At 34.8% G+C, this 15,970-nt stretch overlaps 1 protein-coding gene across 9 annotated transcripts in view; it reads right to left on the bottom strand.

Moving 5' to 3' along the window:
• The window catches only part of PDS5B (PDS5 cohesin associated factor B), a 231,882-nt gene that overhangs the window by 35,484 nt on the left and 180,428 nt on the right, over positions 1–15,970 (bottom strand). For all 9 annotated transcript variants that reach the window (XM_059902735.1, XM_059902736.1, XM_059902734.1 and 6 more), the window contains 3 exons: positions 15,528–15,686; positions 5,425–5,493; positions 3,867–4,003 (listed from right to left, as the gene is read on the bottom strand). In XM_059902735.1, the coding sequence (XP_059758718.1) occupies positions 3,867–4,003; positions 5,425–5,493; positions 15,528–15,686 (365 nt within the window). The remainder of the gene's footprint in view (positions 1–3,866; positions 4,004–5,424; positions 5,494–15,527; positions 15,687–15,970) is intronic.

Raw genomic sequence — 15,970 nt, 5'->3', positions numbered from 1 at the left:
CAATGAAATATTAGAAAGGGCATGTGAACAAACAATCCCTTTTAAAACTGTACCCCCCAAAATAAAATACTTAGGAATAAACATGACCAAGGAGGTGAAAGAGTTATATGCTGAGAACTACAAAACATTAACAAAGGAAACTGATGATTCAAAGAAATGGAAAAACATCCCATGCTCTTGGATTGAAAAGAATTAATACTGTTAAAATGGCCATACTACCCAAAGCAGTCTACAGATTTAATGGGATCCCTATCAAATTACCCATGACATTTTTCACAGAATGAAAATAAATAATCCTAAAATGTATATGGAACCATAAAAGACCCAGAATTACCAAGGCAATCCTGAGGAAAAAGAACAAAGCAGGAAACCCTCCCAGACTTCAGATAATACTACAAGGCTACAGTAATCAAAACAGCATGATACTGGCACAAAAAGAGACATATGGATCAATAGAAGAGAACAAAGAGCCCAGAAATAAACCCACACACTTAATCTTCAAGAAAGGAGGCAAGAATATACAATGGGGAAAAAGCAGTCTCTTCAGCAAGTGGTGCTGGGAAAGCTGGACAGCTGCATGTGAATCAATGAAGTTAGAACACACCCTCACACCACACACAAAAATAAACTCAAAATGGCTTAAAGACTTAAAGACAAGACACCATAAAACTCCTAGAAGAGAACCAAGGTGAAACATTCTCTGACATAAATCGTACCAATGTTTTCTTAGGTCAGGCTCCCAAGGCAATAGAAACAAAACCAAAAATAAACAAATAGGACCTAATTAAACTTAAAAGCTTTTGCACAGCAAAGGAAATCACAAACAAAATGAAAAGACAACCCAGAGACTGGGAGAAAATATTTGCAAATGATGCAACTGACAAGGGCTTAATCTCCAAAATATACAAACAGCTCATACAACTCCACAACAAAAAAACAAACAACCCAATCAAAAAATGGGCAGAGAACCTAAATACACATTTCTCCAAAGAAGACACACAGATGGCCAATAGGCACATGAAAAGATGCTCAACATTGCTAATTATTAGAGAAATGCAAATCAAAACTACAGTGAGGTACCACCTCACACTGGTCAGAATGGCCATCATTTAAAAGTCTACAAATAACAAATGCTGGAGAGGTGTGGAGAAAAGGGTACCCTCTTATGCTATTGGTGGGAATGTAAATCGGTGAAGCCATTATGGAAAACAATATGGAGTTTCCTCAAAAAACTACAAACAGAGTTGCCATATGATCCAGCAATCCCACTCCTGGGCATTATACCCAGACAAAACTATAATTCAAAAAGATAGGGCTTCCCTGGTGGCGCAGTGGTTGAGAATCTGCCTGCTAATCCAGGGGACACGGGTTCGAGTCCTGGTCTGGGAGGATCCCACATGCCGCGGAGCGGCTGGGCCCGTGAGCCACAACTACTGAGCCTGCGCGTCAGGAGCCTGTGCTCCGCAACAAGAGAGGCCGCGATAGTGAGAGACCCGCGCACAGCGATGAAGAGTGGCCCCCACTTGCCACAACTAGTGAAAGCCCTCGCACAGAAACGAAGACCCAACATAGCCATAAATTAAAAATAAATAAATAAATAAAAATTAAAAAAAAAAAAGTTTAAAAAAAAAAAAAAAGATACATGCACCCCTATCTTCACAGCAGCACTATTTACAATAGCCAAGACATGGAAACAAGCTAAATGTCCACCGATAGATGAATGGATAAAGATGATGTGGTGTATATAATGGAATATTAATGGAATATTACTCGGCCATCAAAAAAGAATGAAATAATGCCATTTGCAGCAACACAAATGGACCTAGAGATTATCATACTAAGCAAAGTAACTCAGAAAGAGAAAGACAAATACCATATGATATCACTTACATGTGGAATCTAAAATATGACATGAATCAACATTATCTATGAAACAAAAACAGACTCACAGATACAGAAAATAAACTGGTGGTTGCCAAGGGGGAGGAGGTGTAGGGGAGGGAAGGATTGGGAGTTTGGGATTCGTAGAGGCAAACTTTTATACATAGGATGGACAAACAAGGCCCTACTGTATAGCACAGGGAACTATATTCAATATCCTGTGACAAAATACAATGGAAAAAAATATGAAAAGAGATATATATATATAAATGTTTACCTGAGTCACTCTGCTGTACAGCAGAAATTAACACACCACTGTAAATCAACTATACTTCAATAAAATGTTTTTAAAAAAAGCAGACCCAATGTAAGTCAAATACATGTGCAGAATTCAAGTACACACGTGATTTTGTTAAAGAATACCATGGATAAAAACAGGTGAGGGACTTCCCTGGTGGCGCAGTGGTTAAGAATCCACCTGCCAATGCAGGGGACATGGGTTCAAGCCCTGGTCCAGGAACATCCCACATGCCACACAGCAACTAAGCCTGTGCACCACAACTACTGAGCCTGCACTCTAGAGCCCGTGAGCCACGACTACTGAGCCCACGTGCCACAGCTACTGAAGCCCACGTGCCTAGAACCTGTGCTCCACAACAAAAGAAGCCATTGCAATGAGAAGCTCGCGCACCGCAACGAAGAGTAGCCCCTGCTCGCCGCAACTAGAGAAAGCCCGCGCGCAGCAACGAAGACCCAATGCAACCAAAAATAGATTAAAAAAAACAAACAAAAAAAAACAGGTGAGATCTAAATATGCATATAAATAATGTAATTAATAAATTTAAGACAAAACGTATTAATACTAAGGAAATTTTTCTCTAATTATTATGTAAATCTTGAATGCTAGCATGTAATTATAAGAGTAGAAGGTGAAGACAACTAATTAGACTGAAGGAAGGTAAATAAATCAGTTATACATGTGGAATGCTTTACAGAGTTTTCTTATTATTTGATTTGTTTGAGAAGAATGTGCTACTGTTAATATTCTATGCAAAAAGTACAGAATGAGCAAAACATATAAGAAGAAAAGAAACAAAGATGGAAAAGTATTAAGCAGCTGGCAATCACCATTTATATTTCATCCTAAAGACTTGAAGCTAGATACATATGTTAAGGTGGGGGAAGTTATTCTCACATTTTTTATTACCAATAGAGACAATAAATGGCACTTGTGTTTTCACAGAGGACAAACTTCTAATTTTTAGCTAACCTTGACATAATAACCACTACCACCATCAATACTTCTAATTACTATGTGCTGGGCAGTGTTTTAAATACATTAAATATACTAACTTATTTGATTATCATAACAGCTAGATGAGATAGGCATAATCATTATCTCTGTTTTATAGATGAGGAAACTGAGGTACAGAGAGGTTAAAGTAACTTGCTGAAAGGCACCTCGCTGCTAAGAGGTGGTGCCAGGATTTGAATCTGGGCTCCAGAGCTCATGTTTTCAGTCACTATACTATACATCTTTCAAACAAAACAAAATAAAACAAACAAAAAGGTATGTATATTTTAAAAAATTTGCATCAAGTGCATTTTTCACATTTGCATATATTTATACTTCTGGAAACAGATTCAGTAAGTTGCCTTCTATACAGTCTATTCTTTTAGCTTTAGACATTAACAAGAATGTAAAACATCAGTTATTGATTGGTACACTAACATTTTCACATTATATTCAAAAAAGTAAACATCTATTGTTTAAAATACTTAAAGATTGTACAGCAGTACCTTGCACTAGACATGAGACTGTCATTTTGAAATAACCACTATACAAAAGCCTATTACAATAAAAATATATGCATACCTACAAAGCAATATTAATTATCTTTTAAAAAAGAAACCATCATTCAACAATTACACCAGATGCTAAAATAGTGTGTAATCCAAAGAACTCTGAAGTTATAATTACATACCTAATTTTCCCCTGTTCTGTCAAGTCTCCATCACTATGCAGTATTGTTGTGAGCAATCTTAAAGTAGAAGTTCCTGATTTACTGTGATTATTTTTCATTCCAAGTAGCCATCGAACCATCATTTTAATAGCCTGAATCTATTTAAAACACAAATTGACAAATAAAACATTGCTACCATTTAAAGAAATTTATATCAGCCTTGAAAAAGAATGAAGAAATGTTTTTAACAGATGCTTTTTAAGAAAAGGAAAGAAAAAAATTATTTTTTTCTCCATGTGTGAAGATAACTTTGAATGTTTTAAATTAAAGATGTCTCACCCCCAGGTAGTTGACAAATGAATGATTTATCTAAAAACTGGTTCTTTTTGCTTTTTAAAAAATGTTTCCCCAACAAACACTCTACCCTTTAGAACCCACAGTAAAATCGTGTTAACTTCCCTAGTTCAGAAAGATCCTGACTGAAAATTATATTCGATCTTTTGTGTCTAAGAGTTGATACCACCTTACATTTGTACTGCATTTGACAATTATGAAGTACTTAGTACTTTAAAACCTGTTACTGCCTCTAAGGCTTGCAACAGCCCTTTTCAAAGGGGTGCATATTATCTCTTTTTCACATATTATCTTAATTTTTACAGATCTGAGGCTCCGGAGCTAAATGGGTTTTGAACAGTGGCATGTGACTAACAGTCTTAAGATCCTCTTCCTGGGCCACTTTGTAACCATGAACTTAAGCGCAGGCGGCCCGCCTTCTAGTGCAGTGCTGCCCAACTATACAAAACTGCTGCTTGAGACCAATGCTGAGAAAACAGGTTTATACTGGAACTCAAAAGTTTCAAGCATCATTCAATGATGCTCAAGGAAAGACTGCCCTACAGGTCTGGAGAAATAGTATCAGAATCTGAAGCTGCAATAATGTGACAAAGTAGTTCACAATATGAAACATAAACAAATACACACACAATGAAATGATTTGCAAGAAATTATAATTAGAAAAACAATATTTAATATATTTGTTCCTGGCCTTTACACCTTGGGCAGTGGCTTGATATGAGGTCTACATTACAGAGTACAGACAGTTTTAGTAAAGCAATACTTCACAGCTGTGATGAGCAATCCTTTACCCATAACTCTTAATTGAAGAAATTACAGGTTGAATTTTTTTTAATAAAAATAAAAAAGTATATCAAATCCCATGGAAAAGATGAATAGTCTTAAAACCTGGACGACCATCTTTGCTGAATAGGAGAATGTACATAAGAAAACCAGCACTGTCTTTTCCCATTAAAAGGTGGATATCTAAGAAGCAGCAACATGGAGGAAGTTTTCAAACTTTTTGTTTTCCAAACTAGACTATGTGCAGTTGCCCACAGGCCTCAAGTTTCTCATTGTTGCCCTACACTCTCACAGCACAGAGGATAATGTCATACAATAAATATAAAAACCTGAATGATTTTAATAGTTGTATCTTTATAACAGGAACAGACATTTTAACACTATAATAATAATACAGTATATTAAATATATTAAAATCAACAGATCTATGCATATCACTCACTTTGACCATTGTCTCAGGTGAAACTTCTTCATCTGGAACCCAAAGCTTAGTTGTCTTTTTTCCTGGAAGCTAAACAAAAATTAAGGACTTTAAAACACAAATACACATTCTCATGTGTAATTAATATTTAGTGAATGAATGAAATTTTTATCTTCTGCAAGAACAGTCATTATACATGACTACGCTTTCTGTTACTTACTCATAAAGGTTGAAAGGCCTGTCTGCACTAGCACCACAAATGAACCTTATACATCCATCACCAGCTGGTTCTTTGTAGGTGTGAGATAGGACCAACTTTAACCACTTATATATATACTTCCTTACTCAATCCCCTTTAAGTCTACTGTTTCAATTATTTAAGGCAGTTGGCAAGGACTAAGATAAAAATCAATGGAGCCAAAAAGTGTACAGATGACCCTTGAACAAGACAAGTTTCAACTGCGCAGGTCCACTTACATGTAGATTTTTAAATGAACACATGCTACAGTAAAACACAATCCACAGTTGATTGAATCAGAAATGCCCTGTGGATAGGGAGGAACCACATACAAAGAGCTGACTACAGATTATATTAGGATTTTCCACGACACAAAGGGTTGGCACCTTTAACTTCCATGTTGCTCAAGGGTCAGCTATAGTTCATAAATGAAGGAAAAGGCATCTGCAAAAAATCTTGAGCAGGGAACAATTATAAAGGTTTGCAGAAGTAACAGAAAACATACATTAGTGTCTTCCTACTTAAATCCCACCAAAATGGCAACACACACACACGCACATGCACGTAAACACACACCAGTTAGCTGGGCCGGAAAACAAAAGGGGCCCCCCCAAAAACCAAACCAAAGAAAAATTTCGAAGAACAAAATATACAGTAAAAAAAAATTAACAGAGGTAAGAGGGCTTACAACTCCAGAAAAGCACAGAAGGAAACACCCTCCAAAAAGCCATTTTTTTTTTTCAGCACAATCATAGTATAACCCTGAGATGATAAACTGAAGGTATTAAGAAATGTGAATTTACAGTAGCAGCCAGGAAATTAAATAAGGTGACAAAAGAGCTGAACCCAATCTTGGAACACTGGAGATCCCATTTTTACCTCAACCTGACATGAGTAATTTCCAGTTGGAAACAGAAATCAAAGAGCACCTCAGGTAACCCTCTGGCAACAGGATAGGTAGCTCAAACATCCAGAAGGCAAACTCCCCAAACACACAGAGTTATTTACAAACAGCTTAAGAATTAATTCTTCAGCTGAGAAGTGCCTTCAAAGTGTGAAGTGAAAATAATGAAATAAGGATCTCATTAGAAACATACTGATGAAATTTCTGAACTAAGAATATCCAAAAAATCTCAAAGCTTGCATGGAGGAACCTACCAAAAAAGAAACAAGAACCATATCAACTTCAGATTTCTTTACACGCCAAAAAACAATATTCTGAATTTTCTGTTAGCCAAGTTACTTGAAAAATAGAATTCTAATCTTCAAGAATGAGGAGTAAAATATTTTCAGAAATCAGAGAGAAAGCTTACAAATTACGAGCCATTCTGAACAAATTATTCAAAGATGCACTCCACTAAAATATTTAATTCACAAGAAAATTCAATCAGCATAAATCAGCATAAATTTTCTACAAATAGAAAATAAACAAAAAAGTTATCATAAGTAAGACCAATAGACAGGTTCAAACAGAAAGTTATCATAAGTAAGACCAATAGACAGGTTCAAAAATAATAAATGAAACCACAACAGATGCAACACAACCAAAGACAGAAAAAATCTAAAACTAATGGACAAATACACTAGTCAAGATCTAAAAGCATTTAAACGGGATATGGATTTATATGGGATACTAATATAAAAAGGATATTGATGTACTTTTCTTTAATCTTACATCATAAGATATAAAATTCATGAACATCTGTAAAACTAGCAGTATAATATCAAAACAAACCAAAAGAAAAATGATTTTTTAAAAAAAGAATATCGAAAACTTCATCATCACAGCAGAAGACTTGAATATACCTCTTTCAAAAACTGATAGATGAAGCTGAGATGAAAAAAGGTAAGTACAGGAAATACATATAGAAATATAAGGAAATACATAGAGATAAAATATTTAAGGACAAAAAAAATCAGAACTGGCCTTTCTCATAATTATGATGAAAAGTAAAGAGAAAAGAGTTTAGCAAGACAAGATGATATGAGATTAAAAACTACAAAATAATTCCCCAAATCCACCACAAAACAAAATAATTTTAAAAACTGAAATACCTAACAAAGTTGTGTAAGAGAAATATTTAAATTTTCTTCACAGAGAAAATTATAAAACTTTAATGAAAGACACATTGTAGATGAGCAAACAAAGCAATGGGAAAGAATAGAGGCTGTGTATGATATGAATGTTAGCACTGCAGATGACTGGAAGCAGGAGAGATCAGTCCATAAATTCTGCTGGGAAAGTTGGTTACCCTAATGGAGAGTAGAAAGAAATGGAATCCTTAAGTCACAGCATACAAGAAAAAGCAAACAAATCAATTCCAGATGGATTAAAATTTTTATATGTGAAAAGAAAACTTTAAAACTTTTAGAACATATGGGAGACTATTTTTATGACAATGGCATAGGAAATGATTTCTTAAACAAGATATAAAAGCATTAACTACAAGAGAAAAGAATGATAAATGTAGTTAAATTAAAATTAATAACTTTTGTTCAAAGGGCACAATGAAGGGAGTAAAAATACACACCATAAATGAGATTTTATGCATTCTAGAAACATACTTCAACATGTACCTGAAAAAATATTAGTGTGTGTAAAGATTACCTATGAGAAAAAGACAAACAATCCAAGAAAAAAAAGCAAAAGACATGAAAAGGAATTTCAGAAAGGAGGCAATATGAATGATGACTAGACATATAAACTTTCTTAGTAACCAGGGAAATGCAAATTAAGACTATACTGAGACACTTTTATATCTATTAGATGGGCAAAAATTAAGAAATCTGACGATAATGTGTGTTATACACTGCTGAGAGGAAAATAAGTTTTAACAACCATCTTCAAAAATAATTCAGCAATAAAGTGAAAAGTTAAATATGTGTACAAACTGATGTTCATCACTATATCACTCTTGTGAATGTACCCTGGAGAAATTTGTGCTCATATGCATCAGAAGGCCTCTGTAAGAAATTCACAGGAGCACTGTTCAAAAGAGGAAAGAAATGGAAATACTCCAAATGTCCATTAGGAGAATAAGAGATATTTCACACAGTGATATAATACAGAGTAATGAATGAATGAATGAACTACAGCTAGACTTGACAACAAGGGTTATTCTAAGAAACATATCCATAATGATAATATCAAGTCACCCAAGAATATATACGGTATAAAATAACTCTTATAAACTTCAAGAACAAGCAAAATTAAACAAGTACATGTTTAGAGATAAATATATGGTAAAATGGTGTTTTGTTTTAGTTAGGGAATAATAAACCAAAATTCAACAAAGTGGTTACCTGGGGCAGGAAAGAAACGGGAAGAAAAGTTTGGAGAATAATAAAACCAGGTGCTAAGAGTTCATGGGTGTTGAATCTTTGCAGGCAAAGTTTCAAAAGAGGAGAATAATCAAGAGATTTGAGTCTGGCACTAAAATTGCTTTTCTTACATAAATGATGGCTGATTCTGAAAGTGAAAAAGGTTAAAAGGTTGAGCAATGTTTTCATCACTGTCACAGAGGTAGAAGGAAAAAAAAAGTGGAATTCTGAGTTCAATAAAGAGTAGAGTCCTTGTTAAAAACCCTAGACTTGTGGGGGGATCCCAAATAAAAACATCTTAGACATAAAAGTGACCAGAAAAAGAATCAGCCTGTCAAAAACTGAAGCCTAGCTTCCAATCACTGCAGTCTTGACTGAATGAATGTGATCTGACAATAGCTCAACTGCCTGTCAGAAGCAAAAATAAATCCTGTTTGGAAGAATTATAAAATCATCCAGAGCCTCAAATTATCTCTACAATTTTTTGTTCACAAAGTCTACAGCTCAATCAAAAATAACATGTGTGCAAGATAAGACTTGACCAAAAATCAAGCGAAAAAGACAAGAGAAAAAGAGCCCCTGGAGATCCAGATATTGAGGCTAACACACATAAACTTTAACATAATTAAAGATGTTCAAGGATTAAATAATAAGAAAAAGAATTTTGGCAGGGAACTAAAAGCTATATTTAAAAACTAAAGGAAATTACAGAAAATATATTAAAACTGCAATTAAGAATTCATATTTATAGGTTTAACATAAGATTAGACAAATCTGGAGAGAATGAGTAAATTCAAAGATGGGTCAGAAGAAAACAAAACTGAGGCATGAGCAAGCTGAAACAGGTATACCTCTGAGATACTGCAGGTATGGTTCCAAACAACCACAGTAAAGCAAATATTGCAAAGAAATGAGTTACACAAATTTTTTGGTTTCCCAGTGCATAGAAAAGTTATGTTTACACTATAACATGGTCTATTAAATGTGCGACAGTATCATGTCTAAAAAAACAATGAACATACCTTACAAAATACAAAACAATACAAAAATATAAAAAGAAAAAGCTATTACAATAGCAACTATTAATAGTAATGACTATTTGGGTCTTTTGTCCATTTAAAAAAATTGGGTTGTCTTTTTCTTGAGTTGTAATCGTTCTTTTATAGAGTCTAGATAAAAGTCTCTTATCAGATATGATTTGCAAATATTTTCTCCCATTCTGCAGGTTCACTTTTCACTTTTTTTTCAAATTGATAATTCTTTTTTTTAAAAAGGAGATATAATTGGCATATAACATATTAGTTCCAGGTGTACAATGATTCAATATTTCCATATACTGTGAAATGATCACCATAATAAGTCTAGTTTTCACCCATCACCACACAGTTACAATTTCTTTTTCCTGTGATGAGAACTTTTCAAATCTACTCTCTCAGCAGAAACTTTCAAATATACCATACAGTGTTAATAACTATAGTCACCATGCTGTACATTACATTCCTTGACTTATTTATTTTATAACTGGAAGTTTGTACCTTTAGAAGACTCCCTTTACCCATTTTGCACATCAGCCATCCCCTGCCCCTGACAACTACCAATCTGTTCTGTGTATCTATGAGTTTGGGGGTTTTTGTTGTTGTTGTTGTTATTTGGTGTTTTTTAGATTTGATTCCGTGTGTAAGAAAGATCACACAGTATTTATCTTTCTCTATTTCACTTAGCATAATGCCCTCAAGGTCCATCAGTGTTGTCACAAATGGCAAGATTTTTCCTTCTTTTTTATCGCTGAATAATATTACATTGTATATATACACCACTTTTTCTTTATCCATTCATCCAATAGATGGACATTTAGGTTGCTTCTATGTCTTGGTTATTGTAAATAATGATACAGTGAACATGAGGGTGCAGGTATCTTTTTGAGTTAGTATTCACATTTCCTTCAGATAAATATTCAGAAGTGAAATTACTGGATCACATGGTACTTCTATTTAAACTTTTATTTTCCTGTTTTTAATTTTTGGAAGATCCTCCATACTGTTTTTCATGGTGGCTACATCAATTTACATTCCCACCACCAACAATTTATATTCCCACATTCTCACCAACACTTGTTATTTGTCTTTTTTATATTCGCCAATCTAACAGGAGTGAGGTCCTATGTTATTGCGGTTTTGATTTGCATTTCCCTGATGATTACTGATGTTGAGCACCTTTTATATAACTGCTGATGATTTGTTTATCTTCTTTGGAAAAATGTCTCTGCCTATTTTTTAATCAGATTGTTTTTTTGCTATTGAGTTATCTGTGTCATTTATATAATACGGATATTAACCCCCTTATCAGATACATGATTTGCAAATATTTTCTCTCAGTAGGTTTCCTCTTCATTTTGTTGATGGTTTCACTTTCTTGATAATGCCCTTTGATGCACAGAAGTTTTACATTTTGATGAAGTACAATTTATCTGTTTTTGGTTTTTTTTTTTTTGGTGTTTGTGCTTTTGATTTCTCATGTAGGGATACACTGCCAAATCCAATATTAGGAAATTCTCCAGGATTTTACTGTTACTTTTGTTCTAAATCATATGTATATAATCTATTGTTTCATACTTTCTTAATTATTGTCACAAGGTAGATACCTAGCAGCGTAAGCCCTCCAAGTGTCTGTAATGATGACTTCTGCTGCCGCTGCTCTTCCTCCTCCTACGACTACTTCATCATCATCATCATCATCTTCTTCTTCTTCTTCTTCAAGATGATTTTGGCTATTCTTACCCTTTTGCATTTCTACTGAAATTTTACAATCAGCTTGTCTCTTCTCCCTATACCACTCTACCCCAACATATACACACACATCTGGCTAGAATTTTGATACCTATTGTATTGAACTATAAATCTGCAGATAATTTTCATCATTATAGTATCACCATCCCATTCCATGGTATTATAATCCTGACCTTTTCATTTCATGAAGACAGTATATACCTTAGGTGGCCTTTAACTTCACTGAGGAATGTTTCTAAAACATCTGTGTAGAGGTATTGCTTACCTTTCTTAAGTATGTTCCTAGGCATTTAATGGTTTTTGATGTTACTGTAAATATAATTTTCAATATTTATTTTCTAATTGCTTATTATTGGCATAGAAATATAAAGTTACTTCTTTTTTACACTGACTTTGAATCCGGGGACCTTGTTAAAGACAATTTTTAATTCTATTAACTTTTGCATTCTTTTAGGATTTCTCCGTTCATAGTAATAACAGCTTTTTTTTTTCCTTCATTCTTAATGGTTTTCATTTCTCTTTCTTCCTCCTAGAATGGCCAGATCCTTCAAAACAACACAAGTGGTGATAGTGGATATTTTTATCCCATTTCCAATCTCAGGGGGAAAAGACAGAGTAACAGTAACTAACAGAAGACTTGAGGACTTCTCAATGTCATATATAGAACTGTACACAACCCAGTTCTGACACACTTTCTGTCAACTTTGTATTTAATTAGCATATTCTGCTTACATGTTATGTAAATAGTGATTACGGTTAATTTGCCACCTGAGGGACTTCCCTGGTGGTCCAGTGGTTAAGAATCCACCTGCCAATGCAGGGGACACGGGTTCGAGCCCTGGTCCGGGAAGATCCCACATGCCACAGAGCAACTAAGCCCGTGTGCCACAACTACTAAGCCTGCGCTCTAGAGCCCGTGAGCCACAACTACTGAGCCCGTGTGCCACAACTACTGAAGCCCGCACGCCTAGAGCCCGTGCTCCGCAACAAGAGAAGCCACCACAATGAGAAGCCCGTGCACCGCAACAAAGAGTGCCCCCACTTGCCACAACTAGAGAAAGCCTGCATGCAGCAACAGACCCAAGGCAGCCAAAAATAATTAATTTTTTAAAAATTGGCCAAAAAATAAATAAAATAAAAATTTGCTACCTGATGTTTTTTCAGTTTGTTCTATCAGTTTTGTGTTCATTTTCATCTTCTTCTTGCCTTATTTTTGGTTAAATATTTTTATTCCATTCTCCTCTTTACTGGCTTATTCGTTTTATATTTTCCTATTCTTTTAGTAGTTGTCCTAGAGAGTAGTGGCCTTAACTTACTGAAGGCCTATTTCAATTATTCTGTCTTAAACTTTCAGAACAGTAGTAGGTTCAGTATTCTAAGAAAACTTAAAATATGTCAACTCCCTTTATACTCTGATGCTTACTGTGCTCTTGTTCACACAGGACCATTACTCTTCTAATTTTATGCAGTTAATATTTATTTAGATTTACCAACATATTTTCCTCTTTCTCTTGTTTTTCACTCTGTTCTGTCTCTGTGATAATTTGATTTCTACCCAAAGAATTAAAGTAGAAATTCTTTTAGCTGGGATAACTGCTAATGAACTCTTTCAGTTTTTGTTTGTCTGAAAATGTCTTTATTTTGCCTTCCCTTTTTAAAGGATATTTTCTCCAGGTTTAGAATTCTAGATTGGTACATTTCTTCCACTCGATAATTTGAAAATGTTATTCCATTATCTTCCATTTTCTTATCTTTTCTTTTGAAGTCAAGTGACAGTCTTGTCCATTTGAAGGTTTTCTGTCTTTTTGCTGTGAATGCTTTTAATCTTTTCTATTTTGATTGGTTCCAGTTTTACTATGATGTATCTGGGTGTGCTTTGTGTTATATTTATCCTACTTGGGGCTTCTACCTGATCTTGAATGTATAGCTTTGATGTCTTTCATAAATTTTGAAAAATTGTCTGGCATTATCACTTCAAATACTATTTCTGTTTCATATTCTCTTTCCTCTCTTTCTGTAGTTCTAATTACACTCTAAATATATATACAATATTTTTTTTTACTGTGACCCAGCTGTCTGACATACTTTTTGTATACAGACAAAAATTGTTTCATTAGGCTTCACAGATACTGCATTTTTTACAAATTGAAGGTTTGTGTCAAGCAAGTCCATCAGTGCTATTTTTCCAACAGCATTTGCTCACTTTATGTCTCTGTGTCACATTTTCATAATTCTTGCAATATTCCAAATGATTTCATTATTATTACATTTGTTATGGTGATAAGTGATCAGCGATCTTTAATGATACTATTGTAATTGTTCTGAGGTGCCATGAACCACTGCCACATAACATAGCGAACTTAATTAGTAAATGTGTGTGTTCTGACTGCTCTACAGACTGGCCATTCCCCCATCTCTCTCTCTCTCCCTCAGGCTGCCCTATTCCCTGAGACACAACAATGCTGAAATTAGGCCAATTAATAACCCTACAATGGGCTCTGTAAAGTGTTCAAGTGAAAGGAAGCACTGCACATCTCTCAGTTTAAATCAAAAGCTAGAAATGATCAAGCTTAGTGACGAAGGCATGTCAAAAGCTGCAATCAGCTGAAAGTTACAGCACTTGTGCCAGTTAGCCAAGTTGTGAATGCAAAGGAAAAGTTCTTGAAGGAAATTAAAAGTGCTACTCCAGTGAACACGTGAATGATAAGAAAGCAAAACACCCTTATTGCTGATATGGAGAGAGTTTCAGTGGACTGGAGAGGAGATCAAACCAGCCCAACATTTCCTTAAGGCAAAGCCTAATCCAGAGCAAGGCCCTAACTCTCTTCAATTCTGTGAAGACTTGGCGAGGTGAGGAGGCTGCAGAGGAAAAATCTGAGGCTAGCAGAGGTTGGTTCATAATATTTGAGGAAAGAAGCCATCTCTATGACGTAGAAGTACAAGGTGAAGCAGCAAGTACTGATGCAGAAGCTGCAGCAAGTTATCCAGAACGTCTAGCTAAGATCATTAATTAAGGTGGCTATGCTAAACAACAGACTTTCAACGCAGAAAACAATCTTCTACTGGCAGAAGATGCCGTCTAGGACTTTCATAGCCAGAGAGAAGTCAATGCTTGGCTTCAAAGCTTCAAAGCTACTCTCTTGTTAGGGGGCTAATGTAGCTGGTGACTTTAAACTGAAGCCAATGCTCATTTATCATTCTGAAAATCCTAGTTTTAAGGTTTTCTTTTCACACATATGTGTATGTATCTAAAAACACAAAGACGTGCATAAAACTCCACGTAACTGTAAGGGGTCAATTCTCCAAGACCCAAACATGCCATGCCTTACCCCAAATACTTACATACTGGAGACAGAGAAAATCACTATTTCTGTCCCAATTGTTTTCTCCCAAGGCTCTTTTAATTCTCTCTTGTATGTATGAAAGGCAACAACTACTATCATACAGCCATATTATAAACTAACCTGTCAGTCTTCACATTTTTAAAAAAAGATGTCATTATAAAAATTAAACCCCTATAAAGTTGAAATAGACAGAATCAGGTGATATTTTGTATTTATCAAGGAAAGTATTCCAGGTCATAGTCCTATGCTCAACTAAAGAGATGTTTCAATGTTGCTTCACTTACAATGGAAATACAGCATGTTGAAAAGATAGGAAAACCTAAAATAAGTCAGCCAAATTGAAGTGTTATTTACATCATTTCACTTCTCTCTTTGCTGCATAAAATTTTAGAAGATAGCATTATGAAGAACACACATCTAAAAAATAAAAATTACCCGATCATTCATGAGAAGATCCTTCACAATGAAAGTAGCTACCAAAGACTTCAAAGGAGCAGCAAACTGATCCGGTGCAAGGAGAGCAATATGACCAATAGTAACCAGCGGTGTTATGAGATGTTCCAGGTTGCTTGGATCCAGGCTCTTATGCAAAGGCTGAAAATGAGGAAAGGAAAATGATCAACTCCATAAACACGCAAATAAGCTGTTCACATATTTCACCTTCAAATTTTAAAAACTACAAAAGTTCCAATACATGGTTTAAGTAGTAGCTCAAGCTTACATTTAAACTTTTATAGGTTATTTATGTAGAAGGCATCATATTTAAATATTTTCAGTTTTGCCCAAGTTATATTTTAGAGGTTAGGTAAAGAACATTTCAGCATGAAGAATCATATTATGTATCATATATTTTATGACCACATACATAAGTATGTTAG

Source organism: Balaenoptera ricei, chromosome 18 (assembly GCF_028023285.1).
Source record: "Balaenoptera ricei isolate mBalRic1 chromosome 18, mBalRic1.hap2, whole genome shotgun sequence".
In the NCBI taxonomy this organism is placed as follows: domain Eukaryota; kingdom Metazoa; phylum Chordata; class Mammalia; order Artiodactyla; family Balaenopteridae; genus Balaenoptera; species Balaenoptera ricei.
Note: the sequence above shows the minus strand (reverse complement) of the source record. Positions and strands in the feature narration are given on the sequence as shown.